The sequence below is a fragment of the Scomber scombrus genome, chromosome 19 (genome assembly GCF_963691925.1).
Source record: "Scomber scombrus chromosome 19, fScoSco1.1, whole genome shotgun sequence".
NCBI lineage: Eukaryota > Metazoa > Chordata > Actinopteri > Scombriformes > Scombridae > Scomber > Scomber scombrus.
In genome coordinates, this window is record NC_084988.1 from 16821534 (window position 1) to 16844055 (window position 22522).

At 39.4% G+C, this 22522-nt stretch overlaps 1 protein-coding gene across 1 annotated transcript in view; it reads right to left on the minus strand.

Moving 5' to 3' along the window:
• Nucleotides 1-5217: 5217 nt before the first annotated feature.
• Nucleotides 5218-22522, minus strand: part of LOC134000437 (ryanodine receptor 3) — a 97826-nt gene continuing 80521 nt past the window's right edge. The window contains exons 74-107 of the mRNA XM_062439778.1: nucleotides 22209-22379; nucleotides 22011-22070; nucleotides 21773-21907; nucleotides 21096-21208; nucleotides 19773-19869; nucleotides 18434-18543; nucleotides 18107-18158; nucleotides 17962-18021; nucleotides 17778-17877; nucleotides 17615-17694; nucleotides 17443-17519; nucleotides 17249-17322; nucleotides 16181-16198; nucleotides 15475-15555; nucleotides 15230-15318; nucleotides 15006-15134; nucleotides 14783-14887; nucleotides 13281-13362; nucleotides 11733-13045; nucleotides 11514-11572; nucleotides 11004-11178; nucleotides 10824-10910; nucleotides 10519-10713; nucleotides 10082-10212; nucleotides 9952-9994; nucleotides 9700-9827; nucleotides 9532-9592; nucleotides 9283-9429; nucleotides 7965-8099; nucleotides 7703-7859; nucleotides 7357-7421; nucleotides 6741-6841; nucleotides 5895-5946; nucleotides 5218-5355 (exon numbers count right to left, since the gene is read on the minus strand). Coding sequence (XP_062295762.1) covers nucleotides 5260-5355; nucleotides 5895-5946; nucleotides 6741-6841; nucleotides 7357-7421; nucleotides 7703-7859; nucleotides 7965-8099; nucleotides 9283-9429; nucleotides 9532-9592; nucleotides 9700-9827; nucleotides 9952-9994; nucleotides 10082-10212; nucleotides 10519-10713; nucleotides 10824-10910; nucleotides 11004-11178; nucleotides 11514-11572; nucleotides 11733-13045; nucleotides 13281-13362; nucleotides 14783-14887; nucleotides 15006-15134; nucleotides 15230-15318; nucleotides 15475-15555; nucleotides 16181-16198; nucleotides 17249-17322; nucleotides 17443-17519; nucleotides 17615-17694; nucleotides 17778-17877; nucleotides 17962-18021; nucleotides 18107-18158; nucleotides 18434-18543; nucleotides 19773-19869; nucleotides 21096-21208; nucleotides 21773-21907; nucleotides 22011-22070; nucleotides 22209-22379 — 4578 coding nt within the window. The 3' untranslated portion in view covers nucleotides 5218-5259. The remainder of the gene's footprint in view (nucleotides 5356-5894; nucleotides 5947-6740; nucleotides 6842-7356; nucleotides 7422-7702; nucleotides 7860-7964; nucleotides 8100-9282; nucleotides 9430-9531; nucleotides 9593-9699; nucleotides 9828-9951; nucleotides 9995-10081; nucleotides 10213-10518; nucleotides 10714-10823; nucleotides 10911-11003; nucleotides 11179-11513; nucleotides 11573-11732; nucleotides 13046-13280; nucleotides 13363-14782; nucleotides 14888-15005; nucleotides 15135-15229; nucleotides 15319-15474; nucleotides 15556-16180; nucleotides 16199-17248; nucleotides 17323-17442; nucleotides 17520-17614; nucleotides 17695-17777; nucleotides 17878-17961; nucleotides 18022-18106; nucleotides 18159-18433; nucleotides 18544-19772; nucleotides 19870-21095; nucleotides 21209-21772; nucleotides 21908-22010; nucleotides 22071-22208; nucleotides 22380-22522) is intronic.

Sequence of the window (22522 nt, forward strand, 5' to 3'; positions counted from 1 at the left end):
GTTAATGTTGTCCTTGCCTAAAAGCATTACTTTCCCACTGCTTCACCATCGCAAATTGTCAACATGCCATGCTGTTGTGAAAATGTCATTCATAGCCCACAACAGCTTAAATAAACTTTGGGAGTAACTCGACTCCATTTTCTTCAAAACAAAATGCTTTGGACCTGTTATTTCAATGCAATATCACAAATTAACCAATTCCTGTGAACTTTCACTTTCACAATGTTCACATTCATGTTAACTTTCACACGAATATAGGGGCATTTGTGAGGATACAGAGATTGAAAAATATATAACCTTGAAAATATTTTGGGAGGAAGTTGAAGTGGAGGTTGGTGGGCAGCCAACTTGGAGCTTGGAACCTTGCCTCAAGCTCCTATAGGCTCAGTGACACCGAAAGATATAACGATTAACCCCAATCTCCCCGACTTATTATTGAAACTTCCTCAAGGCTGCAATCAATTAGGTAACAATTCACTGACTAGCATCTACAGTTATTTACATTTTACAGTCTAACTTAACTCTAATTTTTACAGAGAGAATTAAAAAAAACTTGAACTCTTTGTCTTTTAAACCTTCTAGTGACTTTTTTAATTCACACACTGGCATCTTACTTTTTGCCCATATTCCATTCTCAATTTCCATCCATCTTGCTTGGCATTCCACACACACACACACACACACACACACACACACACACACACACACACACACACACACACACACACACACACACACACACACACACACACACACACACACACACACACACACACACACACACACACACACACTCAATAATACACTCAATACCATACAAACTCTATTGATGTAAAGTGTGCTTCAGGGAGGAACACATCTGTTAAAGATGTGGATGCCAGTGCTGCAGTGTTGGAACAAAGGACAGAGGGTTAACATGGAGAGTGCTTACTGCATTTACACACACACAGACACATATTTGGCCACACTTCAGTTTTACTATAATTTTAGGCAAAAGTGCTTTCCCTGTTTGGTGTAAAAATGCTAAATATTTTTAAAAGTAAATCTCAGTTATGTGTTACTGTTTCAGGCTCTACACAGATTAAGCCCTCTGTGATTGTTGAGGCTCACAACCATCATAACACTCATTTATAAGTATTTTGAGGAAGTTTTTGTTCTAAATATAAGGCAACCAGCTTGCTTATAGGACAAAGATCATCAGAAGACAGAGAAATATCGAGCTGTGTATCATCCGCATATGAATTGTGGGATTCACTCTTTCTTTATAGTGATGACAAGTGGCAACATGTACAAGTTAAAAAGCAGAGGTCCCAGAATTAACCCTTGTGGAACCCCTTAGATGTCAGAAGTCAAATTTAAGGACTTTTAAAAGGGAATCTCCTAAATGAGCAGTAACCTTTATGTCCACTGTCCTATCGTTTTGAGAGGTTACTGTAATGAAAAACAACATTGGATTGCACATTTCGAAGGTCTGCTATGGGCCCCAAAACCTATGTGAAGATGTACTAAACTGCCTGTCAGAGTTGTTTGTCTAATAATGTTTGTCTGGCAATTTCACATTCATATTGAAATTTATATCTAATTGCAAATCATCCAGTTTTCATCACTTCAGAATTACAAGCAGAAGGTGAATTTACCAGATTCCGCTGGAGGTTTTGACACACAGCGTCATTTGCACAGTCGTATTGAAAATATTAATTAATTAGATTAGTTGATGAACAGAGCAAGCTATGGATGAAATCACAGCTACTGAGCTCAAGTCAAAAGACACATCTTCATGACAGGTGAGCTAACTGCTCAAATTTGGTTTAAAACTCCAGAAAAAGCTATTTTTTTTGTCAAACTATTTCTAAGGTCAAGAATTTTTATGCTCAACCTTTTTCTCTCTCTGCTCTACTGATCATTTTAATAAAGGTCAAACACTAATTGAAACCACACTGAAATAAACCAGTTACACACACTTTGGTATTTTTTATAAATGGCAGAGGAAGATCATCAGTGTTGATGACTTAGTTGCACATTGAAGGAAAGCATTATGTTCAACAAATTTGAAATAAATTATCTATTAATGGTTTTGTAAAGGCCATCTGAGTTGATAAAGCTTGGTTAATAAAGATGGAACTCAGGCAATTTGCCCCACATCCTCTTTCTTCTGCATACCTTGTTATTATTATTATTGACGTCGCCTAAAAGCCTCAAAGACTGACAGGATGCGTCAGCGGGACCATATGCAGTGTCTTGTCACCAGTTGGAGCTTTCTCTGCAGGTCGCCAGCTGCAGGTGACAGCATGGATTGCGACTCAAGCTGCTCTCTTTTTTTCTCTCCCACCTATGTGTCACTCCACTGTGCCTCACACCATGTGGGGCCTGGGATGACAGGCCACATACATTCAGCAACATTACATCATCAATAGGTTATTTGGAGGAATCATGGAGAGAGAAGAACATTGTGGCAAACAAATCACTTGCTATGACATTACACAAAAAATATTGGATAATGAATTCAACACAGATAGGGGGCCAATAGCTCCAAATCAGCACTCCTCCAAATTCAATTTAATAGTCATTTTAAACCACAGATGTTACAGAACAGAAGGAAACATTAGTGTTACTGATGTTTTACTGTCATATTAACTATGAAAAGCTGTCAGGTCCTCCACCTGAAAAGGACAGTTGAATGAAGTGTAATGTCCCCTGGGTTGTGCCATTACACATTAAGGCGTAACGCCATATGTCCTGTTTTATCATGGACCTGAATTGGAGAACAAGCCCATGCAGTCTGCTTAGCAACAAGCTGCTAAATGACCTTAACTTTCCCTTTTTATTCTACAAACAGGTAACATAATGGAGTTAAAGGCACTTTAACATGCGTCAGTCCTTCCCAAGGGACTAAGTTGTCTTTATTCTGTCGTGTTTTGATTGATTTGACTGCTTGAATTTTAAAAGAATAATTCATGATGTAGGGAAATACACTTTAGATTAGAAGATTGATCCACTCTCACCTACTCTGTAGATAAATTTTCAGCTACAGCCAGGTGATTAGCATAGGACAAATACTGGACAAGGGTAAATAGCTAGCTGGCTCTGTCCAAAGGTAAAATGATTTAGCCAATGTATACAACATGTAAAATAGTGGCTTTAGAAATACTGGCGTATTGACACCTATGGGGCGGTATTCAGTTTCACATGTAATTCACCAAAAGAAAGCCAAATGAAGAAAGTCAAATATCTGTAATATTTGCTGAAACATGGCCATAAAGCATACATTCCCTCAAGAGGCCATTTGACAGGAAACTGAAAATGAGATTCATTTTGCCGCCTCCAGACTTAACAGCTACAGTAATGTAATAGGTATAATATCCCTGGTTATTGCATGTCTTAATTGTTGCTATTTCATGTTGTGATTGGCCTCCCACAGCTTTTATTATGTCAATTTGTTGAGAAGGATTATATCATTATCATTATTTCTCCCATTGCTGTAATGGCCACATAATATGCTAAATAATGCAGGACTTCTGTTTCACGTTATAATTCACATTGAGTTTTTTACCTAATTGTCTCACAACTTTTTAAAAAACAATTAGTGACAAATGAGGCTTTTCAATTTTGCAATAACTATTCATTATTGTGAAAGACAATTAGTCACTTTTTATGAGTCACTTTTACATTTTTAAAAATGCAGCTCACTAACAGGGTGCTGGAACAATAAAGACCAGTCAACATGCCAGAGCTGTTACGGGCATTGAGGAGAAAGAGCTGCTCTCAGCGGCAGGCTGCAGCACTGTGTGGTGCCTGAGGTGTGGTGACATGATGTGAGTTGACAGGTGGCACCATTGGTAATAGGGCTAAAACTCCCTTCATGCGGCCTGCTGAGGCCTTGTCTTACCTTACTGACCAGTGAGTGCTTAGCCAGTACTTATTAATTATTACACCATAATTTAAAGTTACAAAATGGTCACACTTAGATTATGATATAGATTTAAAGTTCTGAATGACTTAAATAAATTTACAGCTAAAGCCAAAGATTGAGTAGGGTTTTTTTTTGAGAGATTTGGATTAGCCGCAGGGACAGATGTTGCAACTCTAATTTTGGGACGAAGATGACTCACTGTCTCAGAGCATTCAGACTTGTTCTAACTTCTTATGATGTCAGTGAATGAACAGTGTGAAGAACAGTTCTAAATATATATTGGTAAAGGTATCCTGAATATCAAATATGAGTTTACAAATCCAAAGGGACAGTTTAAACATCAACATTTCTGGCGTTGATTTCTTTATTTTTTTTTCCATCAAAAGAAATGCACAGATCAGCAAAGCTACTACATACAAATGGCCATACAATAGCAATTTCATTTTTGTTCTTGTTTGAAGGTGTTCAGTAAATTCTGGTGTGTCATTTATACACTTTGTACCTTGAACATTTGCAGTTATGCTGCATTCAGCAAAATAAATAAATAAAATAAATAACTAAATCAAACCAATGCTGTTCTTTCATGTTCAAATGAAAAAGTTCTGCCACAAACTATATATCTGGACAGATACTTGTCACTGCTCCAAGAAATCTACTGTACTTACATACAATAAAGAAAAAAACAAAAGTTTTGCATAGCTTCATTGTAATGTAGTTACAGTACTGTAAGGCACTTCATGAAAAAAATAGGCTTTTTTCTAAAATCCTACATAATAAACCTTTTTGCCTCTTCATTCTAAAACATCATCTCGATATGCAAGGTTACAACATCTGAAAAAACAACAACTTCTCAAATCACATTTTGCACACTATGTAAATCTACTGTACTCCACCACTTTTCATTTGGCATTAAGTCTCAAGTTCAACATTCTCAAAAAACTGAAGTTGGGTTCTTGTGCATAATATGACTGACACATTGTCCCATAACCCCACACAACCCAGTGTTTCTCAAAACGAAATAAAAAAAACAAAAACAAAATTGTGCAATGATTTGGGGTTATGTGGAGTAAAAGGCAACACGCTGTCAAAAATCGAGTCCCAAAACTAAAAAAACAAAATATCTGGGCAAATTACAGGTTGTTTCCTCATAGACCGGCACTGTACCATCGGTGACAGAGGTACATCTGGTTTCTGTTTTTTAGATAAAAAAGTAGTTTATTGTCTCTCTTCAAGTCATACCAAAGAATTGGTGCGATGACCGTGTGGTGTTCAGTCCAGCAGCTGTATGTAGGACTACATATTCCAGCAGCCTACTTGGTATGGACAGAGGTAAAGAGGATGCATCTGCTCTATCCAAGCTGATCTTCGTACTGTTTGCGAAAGCAGTCTCCAGCTGGGAAGAAATCCCAGCAGCGCTCCTGGTACATCTTCCACACATATGACTCCTGAATGCAGATATACATGATGAGTAAGTACACATTTAAATTTTACTCAAAATATTCAGATATTCAGTTTATGGACATAAAATTATACTGTAGGTAAAGCTTTGACTGGTACTGTACATGTATATAAAACATGCACAGATAAGGGCTGAACAATTTATTGTTTTAATATCAAAATTATGATTTGAAAGCTTTTTGAATTGGGAAAGCCCAGATTTGAATTATAAATGTAAGTAACCATTGTCTTAACAAGCTGTTAGAAGTGAACGTTTAAGCCAAAGATTTTTCCAGCTAATATTACAATACAAGTCTCATTAGGGTCCGAGCATCCCTCCATGGTGCACCGTCTCTTTTTGATCCTCATAATAGACCAACAGAGTGGAAGAGTGGTATTTTCATACAGCAGTTTCAGACGGTTAGCTAGTCAGCACGGACACAGCACCGCTGTATCTCCCTCAATGACAGGATCATAATTGTCTAATTCTTTCCAATCAGTTGAAGATTCCTCAGAGAAAGGTCATTAGTGTAGAATTATACTGTACCTGGCCAGTGTGCTCTGTCTCGTCCTTGTTGATAAGGTACATCAGGAAGAACCTTTAGAAAAAGACAAGCCAATGAAACAAAACAAAAATGTCACACCAAAAAAAAAGAAAAGAAAAGAGCATGACAAGCTTTGACATTCTCCTACCAAAACATCTCATCACAGTTTAAACACACATCAGAGTGGGGAAGTGGTTTGCTGAGGCATATTTGATCAGTACGACTCAGTATTCACGGGAAATGTCACATTTTGTATTACTAGGAGGCTTCAAAATGTCTGACGCAAGAGTCTAAACAAAGTAACACCATCCCATCTTCATCACGAATCACCTGTTGTTTCCCAAATCAAGTGTAAATAAAACGGGCCGCCTTATCTCTGTGGGCTTCACAGCATGCCAGATTATGATGAATACTGTATGAGAACACACTATCACAAACCTATTTTCCAATAAAGTTCATGGCATTAAATAGTAATGAAGCAACATAATGAGGTCGCTCTCATATCCTCCGGCCTGCTTACTGTGAGCGCAAATGGACTGAGACTTGCTATTGTCACGGGCATTATACAGAAACACTGGATAAGCAGGGAGTGCAGGGGAAACAGAGTGACAGATGGAAAGAATACCTGAAGGGCTTTAGTGTTCTGGATCACTGGGGCTATTAGTGACTTTGGCCCTCATTCTGTTGTAAAGTGCTAAAGCCATCAATCATGTGGTTAAATTACAGAGAAAATGAAAGATATGTTGGGAATAGATGACCACGATGATAAATTAATTTGAAATTAACCCTTAAAGAAGAAAACAACATGTTTAAAGATTAGATTAAATGCCTAAAAGAGGGATACTCACAGGTAATTGGCCAAATTGTGCTCTTGTAAGGTGTGAGTCTCAAAGCCGTGAGGTGTTGTGTCGAAGTAGTCATTACCGATCCCACAAATGAAACACTTGGTCTGAAGAGGAGAAGGTTGCAGATTTCCATGTGTTACTCCACTATTAGAACCCATTCACTTTTATTTAAAAAACAAAACATTCTCCCTCTCACCATTTATTAAGACCTGAACACTTGTTAATGTTAAGAGACAAACTTCATGTAAAATATGCCAGACTGAGACAGATTTCTGCATGATACAGAATGCCTTCCTTTTTTTTGCTGTGTCCTTGTTCTATGGTGATCTTAGTATAATGTGCAATTTAGGTAACTACATAGAGCACTTTGTGTTCAAATGAATTCATATAATATGATATTATAGTGATATGATTGTATTTTCGGTTCATATTTAAAAGTTACTTTGTACAATGAATTTAAAAAAGAAAATGCATTTTATCTGCTGTTTTTTTGTAGATTTCACCACAATGCAGTGGAGAAGGATTTTACATAAGCAACATCCCAAATCTCAATCCACCCATGCTTCTTCTGAACCTCCATAGATTGGCAAGTATAAGAGAGAAAGAAATCTACTCTCACCTCCATGTCCTCTTTGACTTGTTCCTGCTGGTCTCTCAGCTCTCCAAAGGCATCAATGATCAAACCTGCAACCATAAAGGAACTTCTGTGAGCATATTGTATACTGTATCTATTTAAACAATGTAGCCACAATCTTACATCCGTCACTTCCTAAAAATACAGCGCAGAGCGTAATGTGTATACACTATTGGGAGGTCTTTATATGTGTGGTAATTTAATGAGGCTTTAGATTACTCAGGATAAACTCAGTGATTAGATTATTTAAAACACTCAGTTAATGTCATGAAGTTAGCTTAAAAAGGAGTTGTGGAGGAGGCCATCAGGTCATCACAATGCCAGAGCTCACCCTGAATGATGGCCAGGAGGATGACGATGACGAAGAAGAAGAAGGTGATGTCAAAAAGGATACGGTAGAGCTCATAGGGATCACCGGCTGGATCCTCAATCTCATCCCCAATGCCTCCTCCCGCTCTCACTCCAACGTACATGTGGAACAGGTAACACTGTGGAAACAAGTTGAAGGTTAGTTTAAGCCTAAACATGTCTAAAATGTAACGAAAAACAGTCACAGTATTGGTGTCAGTATGGGATATGTGATTGATCCTTACAGTCATCATGTCATCACACTTCATATCTGGCTCATCCTCATCCTCACTCTTGTTGTAGAACTTCCTGAAAAAGTTGAAGGCCACCACCGTGTAGAGGTAGACCACAACTGCCAGCAGGCCAACCGTCAACACCAGCTACAGAGATGCACAGATGTTACTCAGCAAAGTCTCATTATATAAATATCTGTCGATTTATCCTACTTGTGGTAGAAACTCAACAAACACAGCAAGCATTCATTTTCTATTGAAATCATTTACTCTATCACTAGGAATATAATGGAACACCTGTCTGTGAAACTTAATGTGCTGACCAATCACCCAGATCAGTTGTCTAACCTGATGCAGATTCTACATGGGTTTACTTGTGAATCCAAACAGCTACAACAGTGGAAGACGCAGTAAACTACATTTAGATTGACAGCAATGATTGATCTTGCTTTCTGGCTGATTCCTGGTGGCCTCGCCATTTTTGTGTATCTCCACCCTTGGAGAATGTAGTGACATTAAATTTTGATTAGTGCCTCCAGTCAGTCGACACATGAATCCCTGCAAGAACTCAGTCAGACGTGGGTTTTAAATGAAAGCCTTTTGAACTTAAATGGCAAAGGACATTGGGCACATCTAAATTCTCATTTATGCATCCTTGCTTCTTTCACTTGCATCTCTCCCAATTTTGTCATGAGGGAGACATGAAAAGGTACGGGAATTGACACAACACATACAATATTTATTAGATGACACATCCTTGCTCAGCCAAGCATCATTTTGAAGAAACATCCATTATCCATTTTAAAATGTGGCAGCTACTGAAAAAAGTATAGTAATACAGGCATTTTTCACAGGAGCTGGTTGAACAAATCAATTAAAAGTAAAAAGTAAGTCAGATTAGTCCACTGTGATGCCCATGTTGCTCTGTGTCTGCTGTATGTGTAAATAAGTTACAGTTTGCTATAAGACATAACCCATTGATACTGTAGGTTAGTAACATATAAGGGCTTGGTTCTGTACCCTGGTGGTCAAAAATGCTTCAAGCTGCTTTAGGTTTGTTAATAAATAGACATAAATCCTGCCACTTATAGAATCCTACTGAAGATTCTATTTGGTTCTTTGCCTTTAAATTTGACAAGAGGCTTGGCACTCACTTCTGACATGACATCAGTGGGACAATAACAACAATGACTATGCATGGAAACAGTGATAAGACTGGCTTGTGCCTGCACATGGGGGAGCACTGTTACAACCTCAACCTAATCCCAGCCACTAACTCTGCAGTGACCCCTGCTGCTTGAAAGAAGACCTACAGCCTCCTCCTCCTCACCTGTTTGCCATTATGTGTAACAGAGGAGAGGATGGTGCGGAGGGTCTTGAAGCCCATGGCGATGTCCAGCAGATGGGCGGCAAAAAAGAAGTTGTTGTAGTGGCCCAGAATGGACATGGTGGTGTACCATACTAGATAAAGGAATGACTGGTAAAGAAAGAGTGAATGAGAAGTTGATCAAAATCCATCTATTCTATCATAATATCATCTGTCAAACCATTAATCATCACAAAGTAAACTCAAACTTACATTGTCTGTAAACACCACCCCCATTTTCCAGACATGGTACTTTGTATCGATTGAGCTCAACCTGTCAAAAGAGAATAGTTGATATGAGGGCCCATATTTTCTGATTAACCTCTATTTCTGCTTAAAGCTGGTCCAGTCCTTCTGCTTCCTATCTATCTTATCTCTCACCATGACACCAGTGAGGCCTCCTTGGCGACAGTTTCCTCTGTAGGGTTGAAATCCAGAGCACTTTTGTCCAACCCCAGCAGCTCTGCTATTCTCTCCGCTCCATACAGATCTCCGTACTTTTTGATCACCTACAAATAGCAGCAAAACAGGAACAGAGGATGACACTGAAGCTGACATTCAGGGTATATCACCAGATTTGGCTTATGGTTTGAGTGCACAACAGATTACACTAAAATAACATAAGCCACTTACTTTGCGTTTGACAAATTTATCCCAGTAGTTGTTGGGAAAAGAACTGAAAGACAGCACAAAAACAAATTAGGATTAAACTTTTGTTTATAAAAGATTATGACTCAGAATTTAACAACTGCAGTTGACTTACGGCGTGTTAATAACCAGTCTGTCCCACTGTCCTTTGATATCATCATCAGATGGCTGCTCTGTGATGTAGAGCCCTGCAAACTCCAGTTTTCTTGCTATCTCCTTCTCCCGCTTGAACACGACCAGAGGCACCTGGGACACACAGGGAAATCGGCTGCATCATCAGTATAATAAGGCAACATTCATCAATTTGCTGTGTAGTCAAATGCTCAAAAGCATTGATGAAATACTGTAAAACAATGCAGAAAGTCTTTTCTGCATGGGATTTTTTTTTTAATATGTTAAAAACAAATGTTTGGATTTTTTTATACAAGGCTAAATAAATATATCAAAATGTAATCATGTGCGATTTATTTTTACTCCTTTAACGAAACCCACACTTGCTAAAAATAGTCATAATGTACCTTTGTGTTTATGTATCAGTGGATGTTACTGTACCTTCAGGTAGTAGTATCCCACTACACACAGGAAAGATATGATAGTGTGGAGTATTGCCAGGCAGCGAAGCGTTGGCGCCATGTAACCTGTGCTCTCCTGCAGGACGAAATACTCAAGGGCACCTTCCTCCTCCTCCTCCCCAGCTCTTCCTCGACCATTCCAAGGGTCTTCATCGTCTGAGTAATCACCTGTCACCTGAAAGACAACACGATATTTAGCAGTATTTACTGAAAGAAGACACTAACAGCAATGTTTTACCCCTTCACTGTGCAGTATATATCATGATAACTAAGCAGTGAGCTTACTTTGTAGAAGAGAAGAATAAAGTTGATAGCAAAGGCAACGAAAAGTGCCAAGAACCGGAGGTTGTAGAAGTTTCTGGCCAGGTAGTTCTGTGAAAAATAATAATGTCATATATTAATAGCAAATATAACTTTCAAAATGTGTTTTAATAACAGCTATATATAAAAAGGGAGATATCTGACCAGCATCTTGGTCTGATAGATTTCCAAGCCAGCGAAGAAGCTGGCCATGAAGGCCTCTGGTGGTTCTTTCTTCTGCCCAGTCCTCTTCTTTGGGGCTTTCTTCGCCTCCACTGAAGGCTCCGGAGGGGTATCGTCTTTGGCCTTGTCATGGTCCTTCTTTTCACCATCATCTGAACTGCAACAACATACTTTCTGTTAGTGACTGACAGTCATGTGTGTACATGTAACCTTACTGCAACACATGTCAAATGTCAAAGTCGAAAACAATTAAGCACTTCGAGATACAAACATATACACTTGAGGGTGATTTATATGCACACTTAGAAGAACAGAGTGTTTGTTGGATCTCAATTCACATCCCATCAGGAGTTGACTAAAGTTCTGTTAGATAGCTGACTGTGTAGGAATATTTAGCACAACAATTACATGGAAATTAAACACAGAGGGGTTTTAAGAATGACACCAATTGCAACTCTTCAGAGAATGAACAATGAACAAAAAGACACTCACTCTCCTTTCTCTGAATCAGACTTGTAGTCTCCATTTGAAGCCTTCTTCTTTGCAGCCAACTAGAACAAATTGATTATTGTTATGACCATCAATTACTGCTAAATGTAAAGTGAGAGAACGTCAAAATGCAGACATCACTGGTGTAGTGTCTCAAGTGTCTATTAGTTAAGACGTGATTAGGTGTAGCGTTATTCTTACTCCATTTGATTTAGTACTGACCTGTGCCTTCTTCTGCCTGACAGCACTGGCTATGGATGGAGCATCCCCCACTACCACCTCCGACACATCCCCCAGACCCGGCTCAGATCCGTGCTTTCCCTCCTTTTTAGGCTGTATGTTGAGCAACTCAGCCATCAAGTCTGCCTCTGCTGCATCCCCTTGAGCCATCTGCCCCATCTCCAACAATGCTGACGCTTCATTTGCCTCCATCTTCTCCGTCTCTAACACATCTCCATGTATCCCAAACTGAGTGGGATCTGGCATGTTTCCCAAAATGTCTGTTACTTTCATGTTCTTGGCACCTTCAACGAGGCCACCCCCAAACATAGTGGTCCACAAGATGTGGAAGAATCCCCAAATGAGGCTGTAGACAAAGTGGAAGAGGCCTGTTATGATCATCCAGAAGAAAGAGAAGAAGCCTCGTACCATCTCCCTTATGCTCATCTTCCTGAATTTTCTGTATTGCCGCCTCATGCTCTTGAGAGTGAGCAGCTGGCGAAAGTGGCCGAGGCTCTTTCTCATGGAGATGCAGGCAATTGTGAAGGCTGATGATGACTCCAACATCACACTCTCTTCCTCTTCTTCCTCCTGGTTCTCCACGACACTCTGTTTGTCATCTTCGTCTTCCTCTGGACGCTCCACTGGGTCCGGCTCTGAAATTTGAGAAGCTAGTTGCATCTCAAAGATGGTGTCCTCACAGAAGTTGACAAACAGTTCCATCTTCTCGCTTTCCCCACCTTCGTTGACCACATCAAAGATAAACTGCCGCTTGGACTCTTTTACCTGAGGCTTTTCCCACTGGGTACGACTTGACTCACTGATCTCAAAGTAAACTCTCTCGATGCGCTTGGCTCCACCCATGATCTCAATGCGACCCAAATAAGGCTCAAAGTAGCTAAGAACACTCTCAGCCAGGTCAAGGAATGTTGAGAGGCGAGCATCATTAGGCATGTGCTCTGAGAGATTGGTTAGCAACACAGCTACATTAAAGCCAATGTCCTTGGCAGGTTCATGAAATCTCTCCACAAACTGCTCGTAGTTGAACATGTCATTCTCATCAGCCTCAGCACAAGAGAGAAGAAACTCAATCTCAGATTGGGAATACTGCTTCTGGTTCTCCATGGACTTTTGGAAATCCTTCTTTGAGATTACACCTTTGCTCTCAGGGTCGTACTCCTTGAAGCTGTCCGAGGTGGTCAAGTCTTTCAACTTCAGGAACATGTCGAAGAATTTTAGGATCATCTCCACATTGCTGGAAGATTCCACCAAGGTGTCCACCATTTGTTTTCCAATGGTACCGTTGACAACATTACCTGTGAAATGATGAGATGAAATGAGGAAAGTGGCCAAAGCAAACTGTGTCTCAATACACACAGTACAAAGTGACAGCCTCCATGCAGATTATACAAAGCTGCTTTGGTAAATATTTGATTCAATTCAAAGCAAAACAAATGCATTTTCTGTTTGATCAAAGTCCTAAAAGTGACAATATCCTTGCAAACTAATGCTGTCTGTACAGCTCCTATGGTGAGTCAGCAAAAAGTAAACCTTCGAGAAGAGACAGCATCATGACGATCATGTCCTTCTGCAGGTCCAGCAGCTCCTTCAATAATTCAATTTGACTGGAGTCCTGTTAGTGATGGGAAGACAGAAAAAGGAAACTTTATGACTCTTGCTGCAGTATATCACACAGTCTGCTGATGGCCTCCCTGTAAGGACACCGTCTAAGTTGCATTTGGTGAGATCAAGGCTGCCACAGATTGGGGGGACCCACAATGGCCCTGCTGAGGCCCAGAAGGCCTGTCTAGGTAACAACCATCCATCAGCACCAGGGTTAATGTTACGTTACTGTCCAAGAGCAGATGGCTAGGTCAGGCTGACTCATTTGGGGTCTCTATGGAGCCTGTATTCAGCATGCCATAAATCTGAGGCACACTTTGATTCGCTAAACCCCTCCACCTATGCTCTCGTTCTTCCCCGCGTCTACTGCCAGAGACACAGCCCTTCCTGATCACCATGAGATAAGGTTAGGTGTTTAAATTTCATCCCACTGCTGGCTTATTGGGCATAGAAGAAATATTATAGATGAAGTCATATATCATACAGCTGAGTGGAATGACATATGTGCTTGTACTGCAGTAGCCTGAGGTTATCCTTGAGCTTAGAGGGACCTCTAGTGGCAACAGATATTTAAAGGGAGCACCTGGCTGATGGAGACGAGTACTAATAATTAGCAGTACCACCATATAAATATACATGACCAGTTAAGTGTAGAATAATTATTAAAACTTTTCAGAGTTTTAATTAATTATTAATAAAGCATGGTTATGTTATTGGATTATCACTGATTTGTTTAATCTATAACCATAATTTTAATCTTAATGAATCTTATTTTTATTCTATAATATTTTATCATATTTTATAAGGTAATCATATTTTTTTTTTGTAAATAAACGTACATCTTCATCTACACAGTAACCAGCTGTCAAATAAATGATTTATTTGTAAAAAAATAAAAATTAAAAAAAAAGTAAACAAGTATTTATTTATACTTAGAAATATAGTGGAGTAGAAGTACAGTAATATAACACAGAAGTAGATCTGCAATGGTAAGTTGATTAATACATTTTTCAATAGAAAATCTATCTGCAACTGAAAAATATTCCTGCTCGAAAAACATTTTTTCAACCAGAAATGTCAAACATTCACTGGTTCAAGGCTCTAAATTTGAGAATTTGTTGGTTTTCTTGGTCTTATATTACTGTACTTTATTATATTATGGGTTTTTGCTATACCAAGTAGGACATTTAAGGACGTCACCTTGGACACAGGATACTGTGACGTGTATTTCTTACCATTTTCTGATGTCTTACTAACAAAATGATTAATTGATTAATCGTGAAAATAATCAGCTGATTAATCGTTAATAATAAAAATAATCATTAGTTGCATCCCTTTTCAAGTAAAGTACAAGTACATAAAAGGTATGCTAAGGTAAGGTACTTGACAAATACATATCAACAGAGCCAGAGTTATATAAGAGTAATTACCTGGGATAACTTCATCTGCATGTTTGCAAAAACATGGAGGAAGCCCACCACTGCATCCCACAGCCTGCTGTGAGCCAGACTTTGCTGGTTCCCAATACATGGACCCTGATGCACACAGCACAGGTTAGATAGAGAAAACAGAGACAATCACAACATCAGAAATATATGATTTACTGTAATTGTGTATTGTAACTGAGGTTTTCAATAAGTTCTTGTTGTGTACCTGTATATACTCAGTTAAAGAGTTGAACACCTGCTTAGCCACTGCCAGTGCTTGGGAGAAGTTCCTCTGACCAGCCTCATCAATAATATCCTTACCAGAGTAGTACCAATAAAAATCACTAATGGATTCCTAACAGAGGAAAATAAAATACATCAAGCACAGAGTACAGCATGAATGAAAATATGAAATATATGTTTCTTGATCCCTCTATAACAATCTCACACCTGGAGTCTTAGTAGGTAATCTACAGTACTAATGATAATGTTGACTGTAGTTGTGTTCCCTGTCTGAGTCCTTAGGAAGTTCTGAAAATCTAGAACAGATAATACAATCAGGGGAAAAAAAACAATAATCGTCAAGATCAGCAATAATACAATCAGTCTAAAGATCACCATGCCTCTAAAACTATGTTGTTTAAATACGCGCAGCTCAATCTTTATTTCAGGTGTATGGAAAAGCGTATACCTACCATTGTTGTGACCCTCACAGAGAAGCTGCAGAAACCTAAATAGATCCTTAGTGAACTCATCATTCTGCAGTACCTTGGAACCTGGGGACAAGAAATTAGATTATTGTCCTTTTCAATGATAAGGTCAGAGACTCATCATTTTAATGTTAGTACAGGCAATACAGCTCACATTGCTTTCATTTCCTCATAAAGCTGCTGTCTACTTGTCAAACAGCATCAAATTATGTGCACTATACAAAGACAAGGTATAGTGCATCATCTCAAAAACTTAAAATAATGTCAATAGGAATAACACTGAGCTCTGTTATTTAACACCAGCAAAGCTTTGTTGTTTCTTACAAACAAAGCTTTGGGAGATTTGATTCTTAGTACAGTAAACGCTGGTTAGTATCATCAAAATTAACATAAAATGTCCCACACGAATGACAAGCACGGACTTCTTGTAAAAGAAGATGTGTGGAAGCTTGAGTCAGTTTGGGTCATCTGACCATGGACTGAACAATCTATCCAGATGTCATAGGAGCATGCATATGTTCCTTCAGTCCAAGGTAAAAAGAAAGTGTTTATTATGCATTCAGGGTAAGGGAGAGGGAGGTCAGGGAGGGGAGGGACAAGGATTAGGAGGAATGAAGAAAAGGAGATGATTGGACAGCAATCAAGATGTCAGCATTGCAAAGAATGAGTAGAATCTAAACCATGTATTTACCCCGCTCACTCACGTTGACTGCGACCGATGAGATAAAAAACATGATAAGAAGAAAACAAAGAAACAAAAAATAGCAGACATAAGCAAAGGAGAAGACATTGAGATTCCATCAGAAGAAGTAGGAACAGGAGAGAATGATAGCGCTATATATATATATATCTTACATATAACTCACATTGATTTGCAACACTGACATGCGGTTACAATTAGTAAAAGTATTATAAATACAGTCTGCTCGCTAGGCAGGTATTTAGACTACAGATTAGACAGACATACAGTCACCATCACTTATGCCTGAGTTTATGAGGTGAGAATGTGCTGGAATGTGCATGATAACAAGATATTTATATACTGTATGCAACCCATCGGATCAAATAGAGACCTCTGATTAAAAAGTGGATTTACATGTGGATGCAGTTGTGACTGTGAGTGCTTTTCATTGATAGACAGGACTTGGACATACAGTAGCACAGGTGTATCTGCATGATGGATATACATAAAGACATGATGACATTCAAAATGACGCACAGGATACATGATATGGAGATGGGCTTGTACAACAATAAAAGAGCAAAAGAGAGTTTGGTCAAGCTAATGGCGAACGTTGTGTCCTGTGGCCAATTACAAGCTTGACTACGGCGCAATGACAGCATGAATCTGAATGAGACGTATCATGTAAGAGTCCTAAATATTTCATTGGTGAGATCCCTTACAGTTGAGGTAGGGGAGAGTAAACAGATCCACTGCTGTGGTTTGGACCATGTAATAAAGAGTGATTAAATATACAGAGTGCTGCCGTGGGAAATGGTCTTGAATAAAGCTTTTATAATATCTATTTCATCTTGAGATACACAGATCTACAACAACAGTTTATGGTTTAACCTTCAGCAACGCAGAGCTTTGTTAATTGTTTGCTTAACTTTCGGCATTGAGGTCTTACCTATGTTGTCCTTTAATTACAGGTATACAAGTGCCGGTAATAGATTCTGTATGATACTGAGGTATAAATATACACTGTCCTTACAGCAACATGATCAAGAGTTTTCCCTGTTTTTTCTCCTCACTTACTTGATCCTTCCTCAGTAACCATCCCCAGACCCTCTGCTTTGTTTTGCCTCTCAAAGGCATTCAAGTCCAGGACACTGACAAAGATGAACAAACAAAAATTTAAAAAATGTTAACCTGCATTTTTATATTCAGTATTTCAGCATTATATTTTTTATGTTGCAGTTGAGAAATAAAATGACATTTGGCTTCATTACCTGCAAGACATCATCAGTCCAGATAAACTTTTGAAAAAGCCAACGTCTCTTTTTTCCTTCAGGTAGTCCAGCATTTTCTACATCATGATAAAAGTCGATCACAAGAAGTACAATAAATAGCGGGTTGATGCTATTAACCATATATCAGCATGAAGAGCTACATCATGTATACCTGCTGGACCAGTATGTTTCCCCCGTTGAGAATAGAAATGCCCAGTTTGAGGGTGAAAGTCACGATAGCACCAAGTCGACCTGATGGCCACAATCCATATGTCATAGTTACATCACATGTGCTGGTTGTACGAAGGTGGACAGGTTAATGTGTGTTCTCCTACCTTTGCTGGCACTGATCATCTGGAGCACCATCTCTGCAGCCCCTCGGTCATGCAGTCTTGCTTGCTGGTACAACATCTTTTGTTTCTCCATCTCCTTTTCCTGTAAGACATCATAATATGCATCACTGTATGACTCAAAAACAAAATGAAAAGCAGAATAGTATTCTCGAGACATCAATAGTACCTCAAATGTTTTCTCTTTTCCCTCCTCATCTTCTTCCTCTTCTTCCTCATCTGCACAACTCTGAAAGACAAAACAGAATGTAAAACCTGCAAAAGTTTGCTGAACCGCATAAACTTTGGCAGAAGCATTTTAGAGAATGAAGTACCTTTGCCATCATATCTGCATATGCAATATACAAAGGATCCTCCTCCAAAGAACTAACAAAAAAGGGAGATAAATATCCACTGGTTAAACCTTGTTAGAATACCATCACACATAATTATATTAATTGCCACTGCAATGTTTGTACAGTAAGCAGCAAAATACTTTCTCTCTGGAGTATGAAATATATGGCAATGATTAAGCTTAATGCAACAATTTATTAGCTGAAAGGCAGGCCAAAACTATTATCCAGCACAGATGGAGCAAATTGTGCTTGTGCCAGGTGGCCAGGTGTGTTACAGTGTATGTGTGACAGTGTGTGTGTATTTACCTGCACTCGGTCAGAGCATTGTGGCTGAAATGCAGAATGAGCTGGTGGAGAGGGTCTGGCTGCTTCCTGACCTCCTCTTCTTCCTCCTCCTCCACTTTGGGCTGTGTTTTCTGGACAAAGAGTCAATACTGGAGTTCAGATATGTTCGCTCAATATTAACTACACAGTGGGAGCCACTGAAATATGAAAGCACTTAGTTTAGACAATGCTGTAATATTAACCCACTTACCTTAAGAAAATCAAGTAGTATCAGGATAAATACATTGATTGGATACACTGGTAGCATGCAGATGATGAATTACAAGCACAAACATGTAGTCAGTTGCAGACACATCCACACACATGCTGGCACACACGCACATAAAGAGGGTGGTGTTTAGCAGCATTTATGGGTGTATAATGTAGTTAAGCATGACTCTCCATGAGCCCTGTTTACACTCTACGTTTGGCCGCTCTATCATTATCAAGGCGCCGAGACCGCACAGGATATCAGACACACTGGAACGATTTTTTGAGGGATTGCTGGAAACATGGTTTTGTGATTGGCCAGAAAGTTTTATGCTTAACTCTTTTTAGAATCCCTGTGGCTTTAAATCCACATATTGTGAAAAACATATGACTATTAAAAGAGCGAAAAGGAGATTAGATTTTCAAAAGTTGTATTAATTCAACATTTATCTTCATTTCATTATTGAAAAAGAAAAAGAAAAGCATGTCGTTTAGCACAGTGCAGTTTGTGCACGTGGTTCCAAAGTGCCTGCATGATAGTCTCTTATCAGAAAACTGCATTTATAGAAGCATTTAAACAGAAATCCTTCAACTCTAGTTCATAAAGCCTGTAAGCATTTTTAACAAATCTATGTAAATCATAGATTCTCATGGGCTACAAAGTGCAAAACAATTTTGAAGCACTTTTGTGAGGTTGTAAAGAAAGCAGGAACATTCTGTATTTCCTTTGCTTCCATTACAACAAATTTAATGTATGACAGTGAAGTTTTATGACTGTGAAATTTTAAGAAAGACCACCACAACTTTCATAAATTTCATCGGTAAGTCCAAGCATCATGACTGGATGCTCTCTTACCTCTGTTGGATGCTGTCCAAATACAGAACAGCACAATACCGGCTCTGACATCAGCGGTAATGTCATGCTTGCTAATAATGGGCATCTAGCTGTGAGAGTTCGAGGGCGACCCAGTGGTACATGGTGGGAGTGGGGCGCTTTCAAGCACTTTAGACAATGACACGAGTAAAGGAGAGCGGTAGGGCTGACGCTCAGCCCCCCCACAGTACACGGGAACCGACATGAGGGCACTGAGGGGACGACATAAGTACTTACTGCAAGGTCCTGCACTAGCTTCTCCTCAAAAGAGTACTCCTCTGTTTCTATCCATATTCTCTGATAGGCCAGGAGGAAGAGGTTAATAGAGCGATGCCTAGGGAGGGGTGAGAGGAGATTAGCCTGGGTTAGATAGGAGCAGAGCAAAGGTGGGAGGAAATCCCTTTAGGAGAGGTTAATACTGGTTAGTGTAGGGTACTGGCACATCCAACTGGTCACCTCAGAGGAAGCTGATTATAAATAAAAAGGTGTGATGCACAGGCTCTCTGCCAGATGGTTGATCTTGTCAGAATTTTTGAAAAATCTAGCTGTCAACATTTTTAATTTAAGACTGGATAAATGAGTTGAGTTAGATCTATTCTGACTTACTGTGGGACCAACAGATAGACCAGTGGAAAAACCAGTGGGAACATTTGAATGGGAGTTAAGATTTGTAGCATAAACCATGCCTGGAGGAAAGCATCAGGTAGTTGAGAAAGGTACACAACACTGGATCAGCACTACATTACCGTCAGCATGGAGAGCAGACTGTCATAGTCTGTGTTCTCATGCATTATCTCCAGCCAAATATGTCGGTAGGCATTCAGGAAGTAATTATTAATTGTGTGCCTGAGGGAGGAGGTACAGTATGACATTGAGGAGAGAACAAAGATTCAGACTAAATAGAGAAACAACAGAGAAAAGATTACATCGGAATGCATGAAACTCAAGGAAAGTCAACATTATACAAAAGATTCACATTCATCCTTCAAACAGGAATATATTATTCCAAACAAAAAAAAAACAATCAATTGTGCCTGCATTGTAAATACTGCCTGATAATTATTAGCTATGCTGGGACATATTTCACTGTCAACAGCTCTGAATAAATGAGTCATGCTGTCAGGCAGGCAGGCGGTATCATCTGAGTACATATTGAAGATGGCCTCCCCCAAGTTGGTCCTCATAATTGTTTTCCTCCCTACTGTAACTCTCTGCCTGACTTCCTGTGATTGAGTTACAGAGCAGCAGGGCATGAAATTGCTAGTGTCCCCTTTTTTCTATTCCTTGATAACAGCTGCGGGCCAGACATTTGTCCTACAAACCGGAGGAGGCTGTGCATTAATGCAGGGTCACAACCCAGGAAGACAGAAAATGAGAGTTGTGAGTCAGAGAGAAAAGAAAAAAGTGTGGTGGTATTTGGGCAGCAAGCATAAAAGTGATGCTGCAACGCCTGCTACAAGTTCCCATCTGCTAGGAGAACCATAGGGAGCTCTGAGCTACTGCTAATGTTTCATCATTAAAAGCCAGTTTATTATCATTTGTAGAAGTATACAGTAATACCTTGGCAGATTATAAAGTGGAGCCATGCGGAAGCAGGCTACGACCGCTCGCTTCCTCTGCTTGGACAGCAACTTCTGCCATACACATTTCTTGGATCTCAGTGGCTGCTCCACCTAATGGGAATAAGATATTTCATATGGCAACACTGAGTAACAGAAAACAACTCACTGCTAAGAACTGGTATTTTCATCAGGCACACAGTATTTGTCTCACCACTAGTGTTTTCTATTTTGGTGAAAGGAGAGGTGTGGTACAGAAACATTCAAGCTGCCCAGTGAACTTTTGCTGTCAAGGATCACTGTTATTTGTGTTTTGTCACCCATGACAAAACAAGTAAAAGGAACAGATTGTAAGCAGCAGTGGATTTTATGCTTTTATGTTGCTGTACCCACCAAAGTGCACAATTCATCTGCCTTTTTGTTCCTCCTCCTCTCCCCTTGTCTCTTTCCTTTTCCTCTTTCAAATAAGCTCAGTCATCCGGTTATGTCTGTCTCATTATATGTATTGTATGTTGTATATGTACGGACGGGATGGTTGCTGTAATTTCGTTGTATTTCGGTACAGTGACAAATAAAGCTATTCATTCATTCTTATGGAGCATATTTGATGTGCAAATTATTAATTAATATTTGCACTCAAAAAGTGGTGAGGGATGTGTTAATATTATTATTATATACCTGCTCCAGGTTGAAGACAGCAGCAGAGATCCTCTGGATCCGGTCCACCACCCTCTCAGGGTCTGGAGGGCCCTCACTCCTCATCACTATGTCCTTGTAAAGGTTTAGCTGCCACCTCACTGCAGGGTCCTCTGACTGTTTTAGAGAAGGGTATCAAACACAGAGCTGTACAGTACACAGTATATAGTATATGGAAGCTAACCACTTTCACTAATGAACCTAATTTCAACATGCTCACCTTTACTCGAAGGTGTAGATTCTGCCGAATATGGTCTTTGACCTCGTCATCTGTCTCTCTCTGTTGACCAATAGTAGTAAAGGATCAACTTGTTGTAAACAAATGTAAAGCTTTCTCATTTTGAAATGCAGTTGTTGAAATCTCTTCTTTAAAAGATGGATTTTCAATCAGGCAGCAATTTTATAGAAGTATTCTCACCAGGAGATAGCGAGTCTTGGCCAGGGAGATGAGTTCTTGGTCCCCTGGGGTACACATGTTTAGGCCAATTGGCAACATCTTCTTCAGAGCAGCCACAATCAGCGAGGTTTGGATAGAGTAGAACTCGCCACGCCTTTTTTTGTGCTTCCTCTCCTGGTCTTGTCCTCCAGACTGAAAAAATATCATGATATTAACCTCAGACAACACACAATGAAAAAAAGAAAAGTAGCCTACTATTAATAAGCCTTTTTTTAGGTAATACATATTGCTGAGACTAATGTTCCTTTCGACATTTGAACTGTTACCTTGAGAGT